The sequence below is a fragment of the Lonchura striata genome, chromosome 35 (assembly GCF_046129695.1).
Source record: "Lonchura striata isolate bLonStr1 chromosome 35, bLonStr1.mat, whole genome shotgun sequence".
Lineage (NCBI taxonomy): Eukaryota > Metazoa > Chordata > Aves > Passeriformes > Estrildidae > Lonchura > Lonchura striata.
Genome location: NC_134637.1, coordinates 149,989 through 173,221, shown reverse-complemented (window position 1 = coordinate 173,221; position 23,233 = coordinate 149,989). Strand labels below are relative to the sequence as shown.

Genomic DNA, 23,233 nt, shown 5'->3' with positions numbered 1-23,233 from the left:
ATGGGAACTGGAGCCCCGAAAACGGGAAGTGGAGCCGACGGGGCCCCAAAAACCCCGAAATTCAGCCCAAAATTTCAAATCTCCCCCGAATCCTTCCTGAAACACCCCAAAATCCACCCAAAAATCCCCCAAAATCCCCCAAAATCCAACCCAAAAGACCCAAAATCCCCCAAAATCCACCCAAAAATCCCCCAAAATCCCCCAAAATCCACCCAAAAATCCCCCAAAATCCCCCAAAATCCACCCTAAAGACCCCAAAATCCCCCAAAAATTATCCCAAATCTCCCCTTAAATCCCCAAAAATTCCTCCCAAATGACCCCAAAAAATTATCCCAAATCCCCCAAAATTATCCCAAATCCCCCAAAATTATCCCAAATCCCCCCAAAATTATCCCAAATCCCCCAAAATGATCCCAAATCCCCCAAAAATTATCCCAAATCCCCAAAAATTATCCCAAATTCCCCCAAAATTACCCCAAATCTCGCCTAAATCCCCTCTGAAATCTCCCCCAAATCCCCCCAAAATCACCCCCAAAGACCCCAAAATCCCCCCAAATGACCCAAAATCCCCGAATTTCACCCCAAAATCCCCCAAATTCACCCCAAACCTCCCCCAGATCCACCCTAAAGAGCCCAAATCCCCCAAATCTCATCCCAAACATCTCCAAAATTCCCCGTGAAAGACCCCAAAATCCCCCCCGAAATACCCCAAACCGCCCAAAAACGACCCCAAATGACCCAAAATCCCCGAATTTCACCCCAAAATCTCTCTAAATCCCCCCTGAATCACCCCAAAACCCCACCCTAAAAACCCCAAATCCCCCTGAAACGGCTCCAAACCCCCCCAGAAACGACCCCAAAAACCAACCCCAAAACCCCTAAAAACGACCCCAAATGACCCAAAATCGCCGAATTTCACCCCAAAATCCCCAAATTTCACCCCAAAATCCCCGAATTTCACCCCAAAATCTCTCTAAATCCCCCTTGAAGCGACCCAAACCCCACCCTAAAAACCCCAAACCCACCCAGAAACGACCCCAAAAACCGACCCCAAATCCCCCAAAAACGACCCCAAACCCCCTAAAAACGAACCCAAATGACCCAAAATCCCCGAATTTCACCCCAAAATCTCTCTAAATCCCCCCTGAATCACCCCAAACCCCACCCTAAAAACCCCAAATCCCCCCAGAAACGGCTCCAAACCCCCCAGAATTTACCCCAAAAAACGCCCCCAAATCCCCCAAAAACGACCCCAAACCCCCCAAAAACGATCCCAAATGACCCAAAATCCCCAAATTTCACCCCAAAATCCCCAAATTTCACCCCAAAATCGCCGAATTTCACCCCAAAATCCCCAAATTTCACCCCAAACCTCCCCCAGATCCACCCTAAAGACCCCAAACCCCCCCAGAAACAGCTCCAAACCCCCCCCAGGAACGACCCCAAAAACCGACCCCAAATCCCCCAAAAACGACCCCAAATGACCCAAAATCCCCAAATTTCACCCCAAAATCCCCGAATTTCACCCCAAAATCCCAAAATTTCACCCCAAAATCTCCCTAAATCCCCCCTGAAGCGCCCCAAAACCCCACCCTAAAAACCCCAAATTCCTCCTGAAACGTCTCCAACCCCCCCAGAAACGACCCCAAAAAACGACCCCAAATCCCCCCCAAAATACCCCAAACCGCCCAAAAACGACCCCAAATGACCCAAAATCCCCAAATTTCACCCCAAAATCTCCCTAAATCCCCCTGAAGCGCCCCAAAACCCCACCCTAAAAACCCCAAATCCCCTAAATCTCATCCCAAACATCTCCCAAATTCCCCCTGAAAGACCCCAAAATCCCCCCAAAATCCCCCAAAATCCCCCCAAAATCCCCCCTAAAAAACCCCAAATGACCCAAAATCCCCAAATTTCACCCCAAAATCCCCAAATTTCACCCCAAAATCGCCGAATTTCACCCCAAAATGCCCAAATTTCACCCCAAACCTCCCCCAGATCCACCCTAAAGACCCCAAACCCCCCAGAAACGGCTCCAAACCCCCCCCAGGAACGACCCCAAAAACCGACCCCAAATCCCCCAAAAACGATCCCAAATGACCCAAAATCCCCAAATTTCACCCCAAAATCCCCGAATTTCACCCCAAAATACCCGAATTTCACCCCAAAATCTCTCTAAATCCCCCCTGAAGCGCCCCAAAACCCCACCCTAAAAACCCCAAATTCCTCCTGAAACGTCTCCAACCCCCCCAGAAATGACCCCAAAAACCAACCCCAAAACCCCTAAAAACGACCCCAAATGACCCAAAATCGCCGAATTTCACCCCAAAATCGCCGAATTTCACCCCAAAATCCCCAAATTTCACCCCAAAATCTCCCTAAATCCCCCCTGAAGCACCCCAAACCCCCACCCTAAAAACCTCAAACCCCCCCAGAAACGGCTCCAAACCCCCCAGAAACGACCCCAAAAACCAACCCCAAATCCCCCCCGAAATATCCCAAACCCCCCAAAAACGACCCCAAATGACCCAAAATCGCCGAATTTCACCCCAAAATCCCCGAATTTCACCCCAAAATCTCCCCAAATCCCCCCTGAATCACCCCAAAACCCCACCCTAAAAACCCCAAATCCCCCCTGAAACGTCTCCAACCCCCCCAGAAACGACCCCAAAAACCGACCCCAAATCCCCCAAAAACGACCCCAAACCCCCCAAAAACGACCCCAAATGACCCAAAATCCCCGAATTTCACCCCAAAATCCCCGAATTTCACCCCAAAATCTCCCTAAATCCCCCCTGAAGCGCCCCAAACCCCACCCTAAAGACCCCAAATCCCCCCAGAAATTACCCCAAAAAACGCCCCCAAAACCCCCAAAAACGACCCCGGATGACCCAAAATCCCCAAATTTCACCCCAAAATCCCCAAATTTCACCCCAAAATCCCCGAATTTCACCCCAAAATCTCTCTAAATCCCCCCTGAAGCGCCCCAAACCCCACCCTAAAGACCCCAAACCCCCCCAGAAATTACCCCAAAAACCGCCCCCAAAACCCCCAAAAACGACCCCAAACCCCCCAAAAACGACCCCGGATGACCCAAAATCGCCGGATTTCACCCCAAATTCCCATTCCCAGGGGCGGCCTGCGGGCTGTCGCGCTCCCGGGCCCGCGTGGTCGGCGGCGCCGCGGCCGGGCCGGGCCGGTGGCCCTGGGCGGTGTCGCTGCAGCTGCGGGGGCGACACCGCTGCGGGGGCACCCTGGTGAGCACCCAGTGGGTGCTGAGCGCCGCCCACTGCTTCCAGGGGTGAGATTTGGGGTGAATTCCCGCGATTTTGGGGCATTTCGGGCGATTTTGGGGCATTTTGGGGGATTTCGGGTGAATTCGGGGGGATTTGGGGTTCATGGGCGACACCGCTGCGGGGGCACCCTGGTGAGCACCCAGTGGGTGCTGAGCGCCGCCCACTGCTTCCAGGGGTGAGATTTGGGGTGAATTCCCGCGATTTTGGGGCATTTTGGGCGATTTCGGGTGAATTCGGGGGATTTGGGGTGAATTCGGGGGATTTTGGGGTCCCTGGGTGGCGCCGCTGCGGGGGCACCCTGGTGAGCACCCAGTGGGTGCTGAGCGCCGCCCACTGCTTCCAGGGGTGAGATTTGGGGTGAATTCCCGCGATTTTGGGTCATTTTGGGTGATTTTGGGTCGTTTTGGGGGATTTGGGGTGAATTTGGGGGATTTTGGGGCGAATTCGGGGGGATTTGGGGTTCATGGGCGGCGCCGCTGCGGGGGCACCCTGGTGAGCACCCAGTGGGTGCTGAGCGCCGCCCACTGCTTCCAGGGGTGAGATTTGGGGTGAATTCCCGCGATTTTGGGGCATTTTGGGCGATTTTGGGTGAATTTGGGGGATTTGGGGTGAATTCGGGGGGATTTTGGGGTTCATGGGCGACACCGCTGCGGGGGCACCCTGGTGAGCACCCAGTGGGTGCTGAGCGCCGCCCACTGCTTCCAGGGGTGAGATTTGGGGTGAATTCCCGCGATTTTGGGGCATTTTGGGCGATTTTGGGTGAATTCGGGGGATTTGGGGTGAATTCGGGGGGATTTGGGGTTCATGGGTAGTGCCGCTGCGGGGGCACCCTGGTGAGCACCCAGTGGGTGCTGAGCGCCGCCCACTGCTTCCAGGGGTGAGATTTGGGGTGAATTCCCGCGATTTTGGGGCATTTCGGGGGATTTTGGGTCGTTTTGGGGGGTTTGGGGTGAATTCGGGGGATTTGGGGTTCATGGGCGACACCGCTGCGGGGGCACCCTGGTGAGCACCCAGTGGGTGCTGAGCGCCGCCCACTGCTTCCAGGGGTGAGATTTGGGGTGAATTCCGGCGATTTTGGGTCATTTCGGGGGATTTGGGGTGAATTTGGGGGATTTTGGGGCGAATTCGGGGGGATTTGGGGTTCATGGGCGGCACCGCTGCGGGGGCACCCTGGTGAGCACCCAGTGGGTGCTGAGCGCCGCCCACTGCTTCCAGGGGTGAGATTTGGGGTGAATTCCCGCGATTTTGGGGCATTTCGGGGGATTTTGAGTCGTTTTGGGGGGTTTGGGGTGAATTCGGGGGGATTTGGGGTTCATGGGCGACACCGCTGCGGGGGCACCCTGGTGAGCACCCAGTGGGTGCTGAGCGCCGCCCACTGCTTCCAGGGGTGAGATTTGGGTGAATTCCTGCGATTTTGGGGCATTTCGGGGGATTTGGGTCATTTTGTGGGATTTGGGGTTGTTTTGGGGAGATTTGGGGGAGTTTTTGGGGATTCTAAGGGATGGTTTTGGGGGGGTTTGGGGGATTTTGGACAATTTTGGGAGGTTTTGTGCGAATTTTGGATGATTTTTAATTATTTTGAGTAATTTTGGGATCATTTTGGGGAATTTTGGGATAATTTTGGTTAAATTTGGATCATATGGGGTGAATTTGGGCAATTTCGGGTGAATTTTGGGTAATTAGGGATAACTTTGGGTGAATTTGGACAATTTTGGATAATTTTGACCAATTTTTGATAATTTTGGGTCATTTTGGGTGATTTTGGATAATTTAGGATAATTCTGACCAATTTTTGATAATTTTGGGTGAATTTTGGGCGATTTTGGGTGATTTTGGATTATTTTGGATGATTTGGATGGTTTGGGACAATTTGTGGTGAATTTTGGATGATTTTGGGTCATTTTAGGTGATTTTGGGTGATTTTGGGTGAATTTTGGCTGATTTTGGTTGCATTTTGGTGGATTTTGGGTGATTTTGGCTGATTTTGGGTGAATTTTGCCGATTTTGGCTGATTTTGGCTGATTTTGGGTGATTTTGGCTGATTTGGGGTCATTTTGGGTCATTTTGGCTGATTTGGGGTCATTTTGGCTGATTTTGGGTTGAATTTTCCCGATTTTGGGTAATTTTGGGTGATTTTGGGTGATTTTGGGTGATTTTGGGTGAATTTTGCTGATTTTGGCTGATTTTGGCTGATTTTGGGTGAATTTTGCCGATTTTGGCTGATTTTGGCTGATTTTGGCTGATTTGGGGTCATTTTGGGTAATTTTGGCTGATTTTGGGTGATTTTGGGTTGAATTTTCCCGATTTTGGGTCATTTTGGCTGATTTTGGGTGATTTTGGGTTGAATTTTCCCGATTTTGGGTCATTTTGGCTGATTTTGGGTGATTTTGGGTTGAATTTTCCTGATTTTGGGTCATTTTGGCTGATTTTGGGTGATTTTGGGTGATTTTGGGTTGAATTTTCCCGATTTTGGGTCATTTTGGCTGATTTTGGGTGATTTTGGGTTGAATTTTCCTGATTTTGGGTCATTTTGGCTGATTTTGGGTGATTTTGGCTGATTTTGGGTGATTTTGGGTGATTTTGGGTTGAATTTTGCCGATTTTGGGTCATTTTGGCTGATTTTGGGTGATTTTGGGTGATTTTGGGATGAATTTTGCCGATTTTGGGTCATTTTGGCTGATTTTGGGTGATTTTGGGTTGAATTTTCCTGATTTTGGGTCATTTTGGCTGATTTTGGGTGATTTTGGGTGGTTTTGCCGATTTTCCGCAGCCCCGGGGGGCTCCGGGCCCCTCTGGCCGAGTGGCGAGCGGTGCTGGGCCGGCTGCGGCTGCAGAGTGACCACGAGAGTGACCACGGGAGTGACCACGGGAGTGACCGCCCCACTGACCACCCGAGTGACCACGGGAGTGACCACCCGAGTGACCACCCGAGTGACCACCCGAGTGACCACGAGAGTGACCACGGGAGTGACCACGGGAGTGACCACGGGAGTGACCACCGGAGTGACCACCCGAGTGACCACCCGAGTGACCACCCCACTGACCACCCCACTGACCACCCCACTGACCACCCGAGTGACCACCACGATGGACACTGGTATGGACAAGGGAAGGACATGAGAGTGACCATGGGAGTGACCACCGGAATGACCACAGGAGTGACCACAGGGATGACCACAGGAGTGACCACCAGAATGACCATGGGAGTGACCACAGGGTTGACCATGGGGATGACCACCAGAATGACCATGGGAGTGACCACAGGGATGACCACAGGGTTGACCACAGGGATGACCACAGGAGTGACCACAGGGATGACCACCAGAATGACCATGGGAATGACCACAGGGATGACCATTAGAGTGACCACCAGAATGACCATGGGAGTGACCACAGGGTTGACCACGGGCATGACCATGAAAACAACCACAAGGCTAACAACCAGAACGACCCCAGGGACGACCGCCGGAGTGACCGCTGGAGTGACCACCAGAATGACCACAGGAGTGACCACAGGGTTGACCACGGGGTTGACCACGGGGATGACCATTAGAGTGACCGCAGGAGTGACCACAGGGATGACCACAGGGATGACCACAGGAGTGACCATGGGGATGACCATTAGAGTGAACCACAGGGATGACCATTAGAATGACCACCAGAATGACCATGAGAGTGACCACAGGGTTGACCACCAAAATGACCATGGGAATGACCACAGGAGTGACCACAGGGTTGACCACAGGGATGACCACGGGGATGACCACAGGAGTGACCACAGGGATGACCACAGGGATGACCACGGGGATGACCACAGGAGTGACCACAGGGATGACCATTAGAGTGACCACAGGAGTGACCACAGGAGTGACCACAGGGTTGACCACCAGAATGACCATGAGAGTGACCACAGGGATGACCATTAGAGTGACCACCAGAATGACCATGGGAGTGACCACAGGGTTGACCACGGGCATGACCATGAAAACAACCACAAGGCTAACCACCGGAATGACCACAGGGACGACCGTCGGAGTGACCACCCGAGTGACCCCGACGGCGGCCAGGAGCTGCCGGTGGCCGAGCTGCTGCTGCACCCGCGCTTCCGCGGCGTGCGGGGCGGCCACGACCTGGCGCTGCTGCGGCTGCGGCGGCCGGCGGCGCTGGGGCCGCGCGTGGGGCCCGTGTGCCTGCCCGGGCCGCGCCGGCCGCCGCCCTTCGGCCGCCGCTGCTGGGTCAGCGGCTGGGGCCACGTGGCCGAGAACGGTGAGAGATGGCGTGAGAACAGGGGAGCTCGGCGGGGGAAACCTGGAAATGGGGGAATTCGGCATGAAAAACCCAAAAATGGGGAAATTCGGCGTGGAAATGGGGGAGTTCGGCATGAAAAACCCAAAAATGGGGAAATTCGGTGTGGAAATGGGGAAATATGGCGTGAGAACAGGGGAGCTCGGCGGGGGAACGGGGAAATGGGGGAATTCGGCATGAAAAACCCAAAAATGGGGAAATTCGGTGTGGAAATGGGGAAATTCGGCGTGGGAAACCTGGAAATGGGGAAATTCGGCGTGAGAACAGGGGAGCTCGGCGTGGGAACGGGGAAATGGGGGAATTCGGGGTGGAAATGGGGAAATTCGGCATGAAAAACCCAAAAATGGGGAAATTCGGCGTGGAAATGGGGAAATTCGGCGTGGGAAACCTGGAAATGGGGGAGTTCGGGGTGGGAAACCTGGAAATGGGGGAGTTCGGGGTGGAAATGGGGAAATTTGGCGTGAGAACAGGGGAGCTCGGCGTGGGAACGGGGAAATGGGGAGTTGGGGGTGGAAATGGGGAAATTCGGCATGAAAAACCCAAAAATGGGGAAATTCAGTGTGGAAATGGGGGAATTCGGCATGGGAACAGGGGAGTTCGGGGTGGGAAACCTGGAAATGGGGAAGTTCGGGGTGGAAATGGGGAAATTTGGCGTGAGAACAGGGGAGCTCGGCGGGGAGAACGGGGAAATGGGGGAATTCGGCATGAAAAACCCAAAAATGGGGAAATTCGGCGTGGAAATGGGGAAATTTGGCGTGGGAAACCTGGAAATGGGGGAATTCGGCATGAAAAACCCAAAAATGGGGAAATTCGGTGTGGAAATGGGGAAATTCGGCGTGGGAAACCTGGAAATGGGGGAGTTCGGGGTGGGAAACCTGGAAACGGGGGAGTTCGGGGTGGAAATGGGGAAATTCGGCGTGAGAACAGGGGAGCTCGGCGTGGGAACGGGGAAATGGGGGAATTCGGGGTGGAAATGGGGAAATTCGGCATGAAAAACCCAAAAATGGGGAAATTCGGCGTGGAAATGGGGAAATTCGGCGTGGGAAACCTGGAAATGGGGGAGTTCGGGGTGGAAATGGGGAAATTTGGCGTGAGAACAGGGGAGCTTGGCGTGGGAACGGGGAAATGGGGGAGTTGGGGGTGGAAATGGGGGAATTCGGCATGAAAAACCCAAAAATGGGGAAATTCAGTGTGGAAATGGGGAAATTTGGCGTGAGAACAGGGGAGCTCGGCGTGGGAACGGGGAAATGGGGGAATTCGGGGTGGAAATGGGGAAATTCGGGGTGGAAATGGGGGAATTCGGCATGAAAAACCCAAAAATGGGGAAATTCGGTGTGGAAATGGGGAAATTCGGCGTGGGAAACCTGGAAATGGGGGAGTTCGGGGTGGGAAACCTGGAAACGGGGGAGTTCGGGGTGGAAATGGGGAAATTCGGCGTGAGAACAGGGGAGCTCGGCGTGGGAACGGGGAAATGGGGGAATTCGGGGTGGAAATGGGGAAATTCGGCATGAAAAACCCAAAAATGGGGAAATTCGGCGTGGAAATGGGGAAATTCGGCGTGGGAAACCTGGAAATGGGGGAGTTCGGGGTGGAAATGGGGAAATTTGGCGTGAGAACAGGGGAGCTTGGCGTGGGAACGGGGAAATGGGGGAGTTGGGGGTGGAAATGGGGGAATTCGGCATGAAAAACCCAAAAATGGGGAAATTCAGTGTGGAAATGGGGAAATTTGGCGTGAGAACAGGGGAGCTCGGCGTGGGAACGGGGAAATGGGGGAATTCGGGGTGGAAATGGGGAAATTCGGGGTGGAAATGGGGGAATTCGGCATGAAAAACCCAAAAATGGGGAAATTCAGTGTGGAAATGGGGAAAATCGGCGTGGGAAACCTGGAAATGGGGAAAATCGAGGTGGGAAACCTGGAAATGGGGAAGTTCGGGGTGGGAAACCTGGAAATGGGGGAATTCGGGGTGGAAATGGGGAAATTCGGCATGAAAAACCCAAAAATGGGGAAATTCAGTGTGGAAATGGGGAAATTCGGCGTGGGAAACCTGGAAATGGGGAAATTTGGGGTGGGAAACCTGGAAATGGGGAAATTCAGGGTGGGAAACCCAAAAATGGGGGAGTTTGGGGTGGAAACGGGGAAATTCAGCATGAAAATGGGAAAATTCAGCATGGAAAGCCCAAAAATGCGGAAATTCGTTGTGAAAAACCTGAAAATGGGGAAATTCGGCGGTTTTGGTCCCTCTCACCCCATTTTTCAGCGTTTTAAACGCCGTTTTTTGGGGTTTTCTCCCCAAATTTTGGGTTTTTTTCGGGGAGGGGTCTCACCCCAAATTGGGGAGGGGTCTCACCCCATTTTTGGGGTCACTTTCCCCAATTTCAGGATTTTTGGCCTCTCTCACCCCATTTTTTATCATTTTTGACCCCGTTTTTTGGCGTTTTCTCCCCGAATTTCGGGGTTTTTTCGGGGAGGGGTCTCACCCCATTTTTGGGGTCTCTTTCCCCAATCTCAGGGTCCCAAACCCCATTTTTGGCCTCTCTCGCCCCATTTTTTATCATTTTTAACCGCGTTTTTTGGCGTTTTCTCCCCGAATTTCGGGGTTTTTTTTCGGGGAGGGGTCTCACCCGATTTGGGGAGGGGTCTCACCCATTTTTGGGTCCATAAATCCATTTTTGGCCTCTTTCACCCCATTTTTTATCATTTTTAACCCCGTTTTTTGTGGTTTTCTCCCCAAATTTCGGGATTTTTTTTGGGGAGGGGTCTCACCCAATTTGGGGAGGGGTCTCACCCATTTTTGGGTCCATAAATCCATTTTTGGCCTCTCTCACCCCATTTTTCAGCGTTTTTAACCCCATTTTTTGGCGTTTTCTCCCCAAATTTCGGATTTTTTTTCGGGTAGGGGTCTCACCCCAATTCGGGGTGGGGTCTCACCCCATTTTTGGGGTCACTTTCCCCAATTTCAGGATTTTTGGTCTCTGTCACCCCATTTTTTATCATTTTTGACCCCGTTTTTTGGCGTTTTCTCCCCGAATTTCGGGGTTTTTTCGGGGAGGGGTCTCACCCAATTTGGGGAGGGGTCTCACCCAATTCGGGGAGGGGTCTCACCCCATTTTTGGGGTCTTTTTCCCCAATCTCAGGGTCCCAAACCCCATTTTTGGCCTCTCTCACCCCATTTTTTATCATTTTTAACCCCGTTTTTTGGCGTTTTCTCCCCGAATTTCGGGTTTTTTTGGGGAGGGGTCTCACCCCAATTTGGGGAGGGGTCTCACCCATTTTTGGGTCCATAAATCCATTTTTGGCCTCTCTCACCCCATTTTTCAGCGTTTTTAACCCCATTTTTTGGCGTTTTCTCCCCGAATTTCGGGTTTTTTTGGGGAGGGGTCTCACCCCATTTGGGGAGGGGTCTCACCCATTTTTGGGGTCACTTTCCCCAATTTCAGGATTTTTGGCCTCTCTCACCCCATTTTTTATCATTTTTGACCCCGTTTTTTGGCGTTTTCTCCCCGAATTTCGGGTTTTTTCGGGGAGGGGTCTCACCCCAATTTGGGGAGGGGTCTCACCCATTTTTGGGGTCACTTTCCCCAATTTCAGGATTTTTGGTCTCTGTCACCCCATTTTTTATCATTTTTGACCCCGTTTTTTGGCGTTTTCTCCCCGAATTTCGGGTTTTTTTCGGGGAGGGGTCTCACCCCAATTTGGGGAGGGGTCTCACCCAATTCGGGGAGGGGTCTCACCCCATTTTTGGGGTCTCTTTCCCCAATCTCAGGGTCCCAAACCCCATTTTTGGCCTCTCTCGCCCCATTTTTTATCATTTTTAACCCCGTTTTTTGTGGTTTTCTCCCTGAATTTCGGGTTTTTTTGGGGAGGGGTCTCACCCAATTTGGGGAGGGGTCTCACCCCAATTTGGGGCCCGAATTTGGGGAGAGGTCTCACCCCAATTTTGGGTCCATAGCGCCATTTTTGGCCTCTCTCGCCCCATTTTTTATCATTTTTAACCCCATTTTTTGGCGTTTTCTCCCCGAATTTCGGGGTTTTTTTCGGGGAGGGGTCTCACCCCAATTTGGGGAGGGGTCTCACCCATTTTTGGGGTCACTTTCCCCAATTTCAGGATTTTTGGCCTCTCTCACCCCATTTTTTATCATTTTTAACCCCGTTTTTTGTGGTTTTCTCCCCGAATTTCGGGTTTTTTCGGGGAGGGGTCTCACCCCAATTTGGGGAGGGGTCTCACCCATTTTTGGGGTCACTTTCCCCAATTTCAGGATTTTTGGTCTCTCTCACCCCATTTTTCAGCGTTTTTAACCCCATTTTTTGGCGTTTTCTCCCCAAATTTCGTATTTTTTTTCGGGTAGGGGTCTCACCCCATTTGGGGAGGGGTCTCACCCCATTTTTGGGGTCTCTTTCCCCAATCTCAGGGTCCCAAACCCCATTTTTGGCCTCTCTCGCCCCATTTTTTATCATTTTTAACCCCGTTTTTTGGCGTTTTCTCCCCGAATTTCGGGTTTTTTTCGGGGAGGGGTCTCACCCCAATTTGGGGAGGGGTCTCACCCATTTTTGGGTCCATAAATCCATTTTTGGCCTCTCTCACCCCATTTTTCAGCGTTTTTAACCCCATTTTTTGGCGTTTTCTCCCCAAATTTCAGATTTTTTTTCGGGTAGGGGTCTCACCCCATTTGGGGAGGGGTCTCACCCCATTTTTGGGGTCACTTTCCCCAATTTCAGGATTTTTGGTCTCTCTCGCCCCATTTTTTATCATTTTTGACCCCGTTTTTTGTGGTTTTCTCCCCGAATTTCGGGTTTTTTTCGGGGAGGGGTCTCACCCCAATTTGGGGAGGGGTCTCACCCATTTTTGGGGTCACTTTCCCCAATTTCAGGATTTTTGGTCTCTCTCGCCCCATTTTTTATCATTTTTGACCCCGTTTTTTGGCGTTTTCTCCCCGAATTTTGGGGTTTTTTCGGGGAGGGGTCTCACCCCAATTTTGGGGTCTCTTTCCCCAATTTCAGGGTCCCAAACCCCATTTTTGGCCTCTCTCGCCCCATTTTTTATCATTTTTGACCCCGTTTTTTGGCATTTTCTCCCCGAATTTCGGGGTTTTTTTCGGGGAGGGGTCTCACCCGATTTGGGGAGGGGTCTCACCCCAATTTGGGGCCCGAATTTGGGGAGGGGTCTCACCCCAATTTTGGGTCCATAAATCCACTTTTGGCCTCTCTCACCCCATTTTTTATCTTTTTTAACCCCGTTTTTTTGGGTTTTCTCCCCAAATTTCGGGGTTTTTTCGGGGAGGGGTCTCACCCCAATTTGGGGAGGGGTCTCACCCATTTTTGGGTCCATAAATCCATTTTTGGCCTCTCTCACCCCATTTTTCAGCGTTTTTAACCCCATTTTTTGGCGTTTTCTCCCCAAATTTCGGATTTTTTTTCGGGTAGGGGTCTCACCCCATTTTGGGAGGGGTCTCACCCATTTTTGGGGTCACTTTCCCCAATTTCAGGATTTTTGGTCTCTGTCACCCCATTTTTTATCATTTTTGACCCCGTTTTTTGGCGTTTTCTCCCCGAATTTCGGGGTTTTTTTGGGTAGGGGTCTCACCCCATTTGGGGAGGGGTCTCACCCATTTTTGGGGTCACTTTCCCCAATTTCAGGATTTTTGGTCTCTCTCGCCCCATTTTTTATCATTTTTGACCCCGTTTTTTGGCGTTTTCTCCCCGAATTTCGGGTTTTTTTCGGGGAGGGGTCTCACCCAATTTGGGGAGGGGTCTCACCCAATTCGGGGAGGGGTCTCACCCCATTTTTGGGGTCTTTTTCCCCAATCTCAGGGTCCCAAACCCCATTTTTGGCCTCTCTCACCCCATTTTTTATCATTTTTGACCCCGTTTTTTGGCATTTTCACCCCAAATTTCGGGGTTTTTTCGGGGAGGGGTCTCACCCCAATTTGGGGAGGGGTCTCAGCCGGTTCCCCCCTCCCCAGTGTCGCTGCCCGCGGGGTCCCCGCTGCAGGAGGCGGCGCTGCCGCTGCTCTCGCCGCCCACCTGTAACTGCCTCTACTCGAAGCTGCGGCGCCGCGACCTCGCCCGGCCCGCCCGGCCCGGCATGGTCTGCGCCGGGGCGGCCGCGGGGGGCCGGGGGGCCTGCCAGGTAATTTGGGGAGGGGTCTCGGGGGTCCCGGGGGCGTCCTGGGGGGATTCGGGGGGAAAAAACGGGGATTTTGGGGGAAAAAATGGGGATTTTTGGGGATAAAATGGGGATTTTCAGCCATTAAATTGGGATTTCTGGGGGTAAAATGGGTCTGGGGGCGCTCCAGAGCCTGCCAGGGAATTTGGGGAGGGGTCTCGGGGGTCCCGGGGGGCGTCCTGGGGGGTTACATTGGGGTTTTGGGGGGTAAAATTGGGATTTTGGGCGGTTAAATGGGGATTTTGGGGCATTTTTGGGGGATTAAATGGGGATTTTTGGGGGTAAAATGGGTCTGGGGGCGCCCCGGGAGCTGCCAGGGAATTTGGGGAGGGGTCTCGGGGGTCCCGGGGGGCGTCCTGGGGGGATTCGGGGGGAAAAAACGGGGATTTTGGGGGGTAAAATGGGGATTTTGGGGCATTTTTGGGGGTAAAATTGGGATTTTTGGGGGTAAAATGGGTCTGGGGGCGCCCCGGGAGCTGCCAGGTAATTTGGGGAGGGGTCTCGGGGGTCCGGGGGGTGTCCTGGGGGGTTACATGGGGATTTTGAGGGGTTAAATTGGGATTTTGGGCGGTTAAATGGGGATTTTGGGGCATTTTTGGGGGGTTAAATGGGGATTTTTGGGGGTAAAATGGGTCTGGGGGCGCTCCAGAGCCTGCCAGGTAATTTGGGGAGGGGTCCCGGGGGTCCCAGGGGGCGTCCTGGGGGGATTCGGGGGGAAAAAACGGGGATTTTGGGGGAAAAAATGGGGATTTTTGGGGATAAAATGGGGATTTTCAGCCATTAAATTGGGATTTCTGGGGGTAAAATGGGTCTGGGGGCGCTCTGGGTCCTGCCAGGTAATTTGGGGAGGGGTCCCGGGGGTCCCGGGGGGCGTCCTGGGGGGTTACATGGGGATTTTGAGGGGTTAAATTGGGATTTTGGGCGGTTAAATGGGGATTTTTGGGGGTAAAATGGGGATTTTGGGGCATTTTTGGGGGTAAAATTGGGATTTTTGGGGGTAAAATGGGTCTGGGGGCGCTGTGGGGCCTGCCAGGGAATTTGGGGAGGGGTCTCGGGGGTCCCGGGGGGCGTCCTGGGGGGATTCGGGGGGAAAAAACGGGGATTTTGGGGGAAAAAATGGGGATTTTGGGCGGTTAAATGGGGATTTTTGGGGATAAAATGGGGATTTTTGGGGGTAAAATGGGTCTGGGGGCGCTCCAGAGCCTGCCAGGTAATTTGGGGAGGGGTCTCGGGGGTCCGGGGGGTGTCCTGGGGGGTAAAATGGAGATTTTTGGGGTGTAAAATGGGGATTTTTGGGGAAAAAATGGGGATTTTTTGGGGAAAAATGGGGATTTTGGGGGTGTAAAATGGAGATTTTGGGGGTGTAAAATGGGGATTTTGGGGGTAAAATGGGGATTTTTGGCAGTTAAATGGGGATTTTTTTGGGGGAAAAATGGGGATTTTTGGGGGTGTAAAATGGGGATTTTGGGTGTAAAATGGGGATTTTTGGGGATAAAATGGGGATTTTTGGGGGAAAAATGGGGATTTTTGGGGATAAAATGGGGATTTTTGGGGGTAAAATGGGGATTTTGGGGGGAAAAATGGGGATTTTTGGGGCGCCCCGGGAGCTGCCAGGGAATTTGGGGAGGGGTCTCGGGGGTCCCAGGTGGTTAAATTGGGATTTTGGGGTTTTTTTGATTTTTTGGGATTTTTTGGGTTTTTTTTGGACTATTTTGGGATATTTTTGTGGGTTTTTTTGGGGCTATTTCCTCAGTTTTTTTGGGATTTTTTTGGGGATATTTTGGGCGATTTTTGGGCTATTTCCTCATGGCTTTTTTGGGATATTTTTTGGGGTTTTTTTTTGGGGCTTTTTGGGTTTTTTTCGGGCTATTTTTGGGGTTGTTTTTTTGCTATTTTGTCGCGGGTTTTTTGAGGTATTTTCACCAGTTTTTCTGCAATTTTGTCACATTTTTTTGGGCTATTTTTGCCCTTTTTTTTACCATTTTATCACATTTTTTTGGTCTATTTTCACCATGTTTTCTGCCATTTTATTGCCGTTTTTTGGTCTATTTTCACCGTTTTTTCAGCCATTTTATCGCTGTTTTTTGGGCTATTTCCTCACTTTTTTTTTGGGATATTTTTGGGGTTTTTTTAGGCTATTTCCAAGCGTTTTCCTGAGATATTTTCGGGGTTTTTTTGGGTCTATTTTCACCATTTTTTCTGCCATTTTATCACCATTTTTTGGTCTATTTTCGCCATTTTTTGGGCTATTTCCCCACGTTTTTTCCTGCCATTTTATCGCCGTTTTTTTGGTCTATTTTCACCATTTTTTCTGCCATTTTGTCACATTTTTTGGGGTCCATTTTCACCATTTTTTCAGCCGTTTTATCGCAGTTTTTTGGTCTATTTTCACCATTTTTTCTGCCATTTTGTCACCATTTTTTTGGTCTATTTTCACCATTCTTTCCGCCATTTTGTCACCATTTTTTCAGCCATTTTATTGTGGTTTTTTGAGCTATTTTCGCCATTTTTTTCTGCCATTTTATTGCCATTTTTTGGTCCATTTTCACCATTTTTTCCGCCATTTTGTCACCTTTTCTTGGTCCATTTTCGCCCTTTTTTCAGCCGTTTTATCGCCATTTTTTTGGTCTATTTTCACCATTTTTTCTGCCATTTTGTCACATTTTTTTGGGTCCATTTTCACCATTTTTTCAGCCGTTTTATCGCAGTTTTTTGGTCTATTTTCACCATTCTTTCCGCCATTTTGTCACCATTTTTTCAGCCATTTTATTGCGGTTTTTTGAGCTATTTTCACCATTTTTTTCTGCCATTTTATTGCCATTTTTTGGTCCATTTTCACCATTTTTTCCGCCATTTTGTCACCTTTTCTTGGTCCATTTTCACCCTTTTTTCATCCATTTTATCGCCGTTTTTCGAGCTATTTTCGCCATTTTTTCACCGATTTTCACGCTTTTTTCTTTATTATTTCTTCCTTCCCCCCCAGGCGGACTCGGGGGGCGCGGTGACCTGCGGGGGCGGCCCGGGGGGGCGCTGGGTGCAGTTCGGGGTGCTGAGCTTCGCCCTTGGGTGCGCCCGGCCCAACGGCCCCGCCCTGGCCACGGGGCTGGTGGGCGCCCACGGGCGCTGGCTGCGGCGCCACCTCCCCCCCAGCGCCTTCGTCCCCGAGCCGGGACCCCCCCCGGACCCCCACCTGGAGCTGGGCATCTGCTACGGTGAGACCCCTCCCCAAAATCCCCGAAATTCCCAAAAAACCCCGTGAAAATCCCATGGAAATAACCCAAAATACCATTAAAATACCCCAAAATACCCCAAAAATCCACCTAAAATTGCCCCAAAATTCTACCCCAAAATTCCCACCTGGAGCTGGGCATCTGCTACGATGAGACCCCTCCCCGAAAATCCCCGAAATTCCCAAAAAACTCAGTGAAAATCCCATGGAAATAACCCAAAATACCATTAAAATACCCCAAAATACCCCAAAAATCCACCTAAAATTGCCCCAAAATTCTACCCCAAAATTCCCACCTGGAGGTGGGGATCTGCTACGGTGAGACCCCTCCCCAAAATCCCCGAAATTCCCAAAAAACCCCGTGAAAATCCCATGGAAATAACCCAAAATACCATTAAAATCACATAAAATTTACCCAAAATACCATAAAATCCACTTAAAACCCCCCCAAAATTCCACCCCAAACCTGGCATGGAGATCAGGATCTGCTACGGTGAGACCCCTCCCCAAAAATTCCTGAAATTCCCGAAATTCCCAAAAAACCCCATGAAAATCCCATTGAAATAACCCAAAATTCCATTAAAATCACATAAAATTTACCCAAAATCACTCAAAACCACCCCAAAATTCCCACCTGGAGATCGGCATCTGCTACGGTGAGACCCCTCCCCGAAATCCCCGAAATTCCCGAAATTCCCAAAAAACCCCGTGAAAATCCCATTGAAATAACCCAAAATACCATTAAAATCACATAAAATTTACCCAAAATCACTCAAAACCACCCCAAAATTCCCACCTGGAGCTGGGGATCTGCTACGGTGAGACCCCTCCCCAAAATTCCCGAAATTCCCAAAAAACCCCGTGAAAATCCCATGGAAATAACCCAAAATACCATTAAAATCACATAAAATTTACCCAAAATACCATAAAATCCACTTAAAACCCCCCCAAAATTCCACCCCAAACCTGGCATGGAGATCAGGATCTGCTACGGTGAGACCCCTCCCCGAAAATCCCCAAAATTCCCGAAATTCCCAAAAAACCCCGTGAAAATCCCATGGAAATAACCCAAAATACCATTAAAATACCCCAAAAAAACCCAAAAATCCACCTAAAATTGCCTCAACATTCTACCCCAAAATTCCCACCTGGAGGTGGGGATCTGCTACGGTGAGACCCCTCCCCGAAAATCCCCAAAATTCCCAAAAAACCCTGTGAAAATCCCATGGAAATAACCCAAAATACCATTAAAATACCCTAAAATACCATAAAATCCACTTAAAACCCCCCCAAAATTCCACCCCAAACCTGGCATGGAGATCAGGATCTGCTACGGTGAGACCCCTCCCCGAAATCCCCGAAATTCCCGAAATTCCCAAAAAACCCCGTGAAAATCCCATTGAAATAACCCAAAATACCATTAAAATCACATAAAATTTACCCAAAATCACTCAAAACCACCCCAAAAATCCCCAAAAATCCCCCAAATCCCCCAAAAATCTCCAAAATCTCCCAAAATCCCCCAAAAAAATCCCCAAAATCCCCCAAATTCCCCCCGAAATCTCCCAAAATCCCCAAAATCCCCCAAAAATCTCCCAAAATCCCCGAAAAATCTCCCGTAATCCCCCAAATCCCCGAAAATCCCCCCAAAATCCCAAAAATCCCCGAAAATCCCCAAAAATCCCCCCAAAATCCCCCAAATCCCCTCAAAAATCCCCAAAATCTCAAAAAATCTCCCCAAAGTCCCCAAAAAATCCCCAAAATCTCCCCAAATCCCCCAAATTCCCCCCGAAATCTCCCAAAATCCCCCAAAAATCCCCCAAAAATCCCCCAAAATCCCCCCAAATCCCCCAAATCCCCTCCAAAATCCCCCCAAAAATCCCCCCAAAAATCCCAAAAATCTCCCCAAAATCTCCCAAAATCCCCCAAAAATCTCCCAAAATCCCCCAAAAATCTCCCAAAAATCTCCCAAAAATCCCCAAAATCCCCCAAAATCCCCCAAATCCCCTCAAAAAATCCCCAAAAATCTCCCCAAAATCTCCCAAAATCCCCCAAAATCTCCACAAAGTCCCCAAAAAAATCCCCAAAATCCCCCCAAAATCCCCAAAATCCCCTCAAAAATCCCCAAAATCTCCCAAAAATCCCCCAAAAATCTCCCCAAATCCCCCAAAATCCCCCAAAATCTCCCAAAATCCCCTCAAAAATCCCCCAAAATCCCCCAAATCCCCCCAAAATCCCCCAAAATCCCCCCAAAATCTCCAAAATCTCCCAAAAATCCCCCAAAAATCCCCGAAATTCCCCCTAAAATCTCCCAAAAATCTCCAAAAATCCCCCCAAAATCCCCCCAAATCCCCCAAATTCCCCCCGAAATCTCCCAAAATCCCCAAAATCCCCTCAAAAATCCCCAAAATCTCCCCAAAATCCCCCAAAAATCCCCCAAATTCCCCCTAAAATCTCCCAAAAATCTCCAAAAATCTCCAAAAATCCCCCCAAAATCCCCCCAAATCCCCAAAATATCGCAAAATCCCCCAAATCTCCCAAAATCCCCAAAATCCCCTCAAAAATCCCAAAAATCCCCCAAAAATCTCCCCAAAATCCCCCCAAAATCCCCCAAATCCTCAAAATCCCCAAAATTCTCTCAAAAATCCCCCAAAAATCTCCCAAAAATCCCCAAAAATCCCCCAAAAATCCCAAAAATCCCCCCAAAATCCCCAAATATGGCCCCACCCCTCCCCCTGACCCCTCCCTCTGACCCCTGACCCCTGACCTTTGCCCCCTGACCTTTGCCCCCCAGGCTGCGGCACGGCGGGGGGTCCCCCCCTGCCCCTCCCCCCGCCCCCCCGCTGGCCCTGGGGGGTCTCGCTGCGGGGGGGGAGGGGCGGCGCTGCGGGGGGGCCCTGCTGGGGGGGGGCTGGGTCCTGACGGCCGCCAGCTGCTTCATCGGGTGAGTCATTAGCGCTAATTAGCGGTAATTAATATTCATCAGCGGGAATTAACCCAAAAACCCCGAGAATTCACCAAAAATCCCCAAAAATCTGCCCCAAATTAGCCCAAATTGACCCAAATTAGCCCAAATTCACCCAAATTAGCCCAAATTGACCCAAATCCGCCCTCAGCTGCTTCATCGGGTGAGTCATTAGCGCTAATTAATATTCGTTAATATTCATCAGCGGGAATTAACCCGAAAAACCCGAGAATTCACCAAAAAAACCCCAAAAATCTGCCCCAAATTAGCCCAAATTAACCCAAATTAACCCAAATCCGCCCCCAGCTGCTTCATCGGGTGAGTCATTAGCGCTAATTAGCGCTAATTAATATTCATTAATGTTCATCAGCGGGAATTAACCCGAAAACCCCGAGAATTCACCAAAAATCCCCAAAAATCTGCCCCAAATTAGCTCAAATTAGCCCAAATTAACTCAAATTAACCCAAATTAACCCAAATCCGCCCCCAGCTGCTTCATCGGGTGAGTCATTAGCGCTAATTAATATTCATTAATATTCATCAGCGGGAATTAACCCGAAAACCCCGAGAATTCACCAAAAAACCCCAAAAATCTGCCCAAAATTAGCCCAAATTAACCCAAATTAACCCAAATTAACCCCAAATCCGCTCCCAGCTGCTTCATCGGGTGAGTCATTAGCGCTAATTAGCGGTAATTAATATTCATCAGCGGGAATTAACCCAAAAACCCCGAGAATTCACCAAAAACCCCAAAAATCTGCCCAAAATTGACCCAAATTGACCCAAATTGACCCAAATTAACCCAAATTAACCCAATTTAACCCAAATTAACCCAAATTCACCCAAATTAACCCAAATCCGCCCCCAGCTGCTTCATCGGGTGAGTCATTAGCGCTAATTAATATTCGTTAATATTCATCAGCGGGAATTAACCCGAAAACCCCGAGAATTCACCAAAAAACCCCAAAAATCTGCCCAAAATTAGCCCAAATTAACCCAAATTAACCCAAATCCGCCCCCAGCTGCTTCATCGGGTGAGTCATTAGCGCTAATTAATATTCATTAATATTCATCAGCGGGAATTAACCCGAAAACCCCGAGAATTCACCAAAAAACCCCAAAAATCTGCCCCAAATTAGCCCAAATTGACCCAAATTAACCCAAATTAACCCCAAATTAAACCCAAATTAACCCCAAATCCGCCCCCAGCTGCTTCATCGGGTGAGTCATTAGCGCTAATTAATATTCATTAATATTCATCAGCGGGAATTAACCCGAAAACCCCGAGAATTCACCAAAAAACCCCAAAAATCTGCCCAAAATTAGCCCAAATTAACCCAAATTAACCCAAATTAACCCAAATCCGCCCCCAGCTGCTTCATCGGGTGAGTCATTAGCACTAATTAATGTTAATTAGTGTTAATTAACGGTTACTAATGGGAACTAACCCAAAACCCCCAAAATTTCACCCAAATTTATCAAAATTCACCCAAAATCGGCTGAAATTCCCCCAAAATCCCCGAATCCACCCAAATTCCCCCAGAATTCGACCAATTTTATCCAAATTCCCCCAAAACTCCCCCAAAATTCCCCAAATTTCCAAATTTCACCCCAAAATCTCTGAAATTCACCCAAATTTCCCCCAAATTTCCCCAAATCTCTCAGAAATTTCCCCCAAATTGCCCAAATTTCCCCAAATTTTCCCCAAATTTCCCCAAATCTCCCAGAAATTTTCCCCAAATTTTCCCCAAATTGCCCAAATTTCCCCAAATTTCCCCAAATCTCTCAGAAATTTTCCCCAAATTGCCCAAATTTCCCCAAATTTCCCCAAATTTTCCCAAATTTTCCCCAAATTTTCCCCAAATTGCCCAAATTTCCCCAAATTTCCCCAAATCTCTCAGAAATTTTCCCCAAATTGCCCAAATTTCCCCAAATTTTCCCCAAATTTTCCCCAAATCGCCCAAATTTCCCCAAATTTTCCCCAAATTTCCCCAAATTTTCCCCAAATTTTCCCCAAATCGCCCAAATTTCCCCAAATTTCCCCCAAATTTTCCCAAATTGCCCAAATTTCCCCAATTTCCCCAAATTCCCCCGATTTTCCCCCATTTCTCCCCCCGCAGGGCTCAGGACCCCGAGGCCTGGGAGGCGGAGCTCTGGGGGGCGGAGCCTGAAAGCCACGCCCCCTGCCCCGATGGCCACGCCCCCTGCCCCGATGGACACGCCCCCTCCCCCGATGGCCACGCCCCCTCCCCTGATGGCCACGCCCCCTCCCCCGATGGCCACGCCCCCTCCCCCGATGGACACGCCCCCTCCCCTGATGGCCACGCCCCCTCCCTCGATGGCCACGCCCCCTCCCCCGATGGACACGCCCCCTCCCCCGATGACCACGCCCCCTCCCCCGATGGCCACGCCCCCTCGCCTGATGGACACGCCCCCACCCTTGATGGCCACGCCCCCTCCCCCGATGACCACGCCCCCTCCTCTGATGACCCCGCCCCCTCCTCTGGCCCCGCCCCCTCCTTCGACCCCACCCATTCATCTGACCCCGCCCCCTCTTTAGGCCCCGCCCCCTCCTCCCCAGGCCCCTCCCTCTCCTTTGGTCCCGCCCCCTCTTCCCCTCACCCCGCCCCCTCCTCCCCAGCCCCCGCCCCTTCAGACCCCGCCCCCTCCTCAGGCCCCGCCCCGTTAGGCCCCGCCCCCTCCGTTTACCCCGCCCCTTCTCCAGACCCCGCCCCCTCCCCTGACCCCGCCCCCTCAGACCCCGCCCCCTCAGCCCCCGCCCCCTGCTCCGGCCCATCCCCTAACCCCGCCCCCTCCGATGGCCCCGCCCCCTCCTCAGGCCCCTCCCCCTGCTCAGGCCCCGCCCCTTCTCCAGGCCCCGCCTCCTCCGGCCCCGCCCCCTCTCTTGGCCCCGCCCCCTCCGTTGCCCCCGCCCCCTCCGGCCCCGCCCCCTCTCTTGGCCCCGCCCCCTCTCCAGGCCACGCCCCCTCTTCCCGTGACCCCGCGCCCTCTTTAGGCCCCGCCCCCTCAGACCCCGCCCCCTCCCCAGGCCCCGCCCCCTCAGACCCCGCCCCCTCTACAAGCCCCGCCCCCTCAGGCCCCGCACCCTCTCCTAACCCCGCCCCCTCTCTTGGCCCCGCCCCCTCAGGCCCCGCCCCCTCCGTTGGCCCCTCCCCCTCCTCAGGCCACGCCCCCTCCGCTGGCCCCGCCCCCTCTGGCCCCGCCCCCTCCGCTGGCCCCGCCCCCTCTGGTCCCGCCCCCTCCGCTGGCCCCG

General features: G+C 51.2%; 1 protein-coding gene across 1 annotated transcript; it reads left to right on the top strand.

Moving 5' to 3' along the window:
* On the top strand, positions 1-23,075 carry LOC144247884 (serine protease 53-like). Its single transcript, XM_077789534.1, is given in 10 exon segments — positions 1-28; positions 3,133-3,301; positions 6,067-6,126; positions 7,345-7,562; positions 13,563-13,729; positions 16,749-16,977; positions 19,789-19,868; positions 19,871-19,938; positions 22,080-22,643; positions 23,009-23,075. Coding segments are annotated over 10 exon segments (1,650 nt in total).
* The last annotated feature ends 158 nt before the right edge of the window (positions 23,076-23,233 follow it).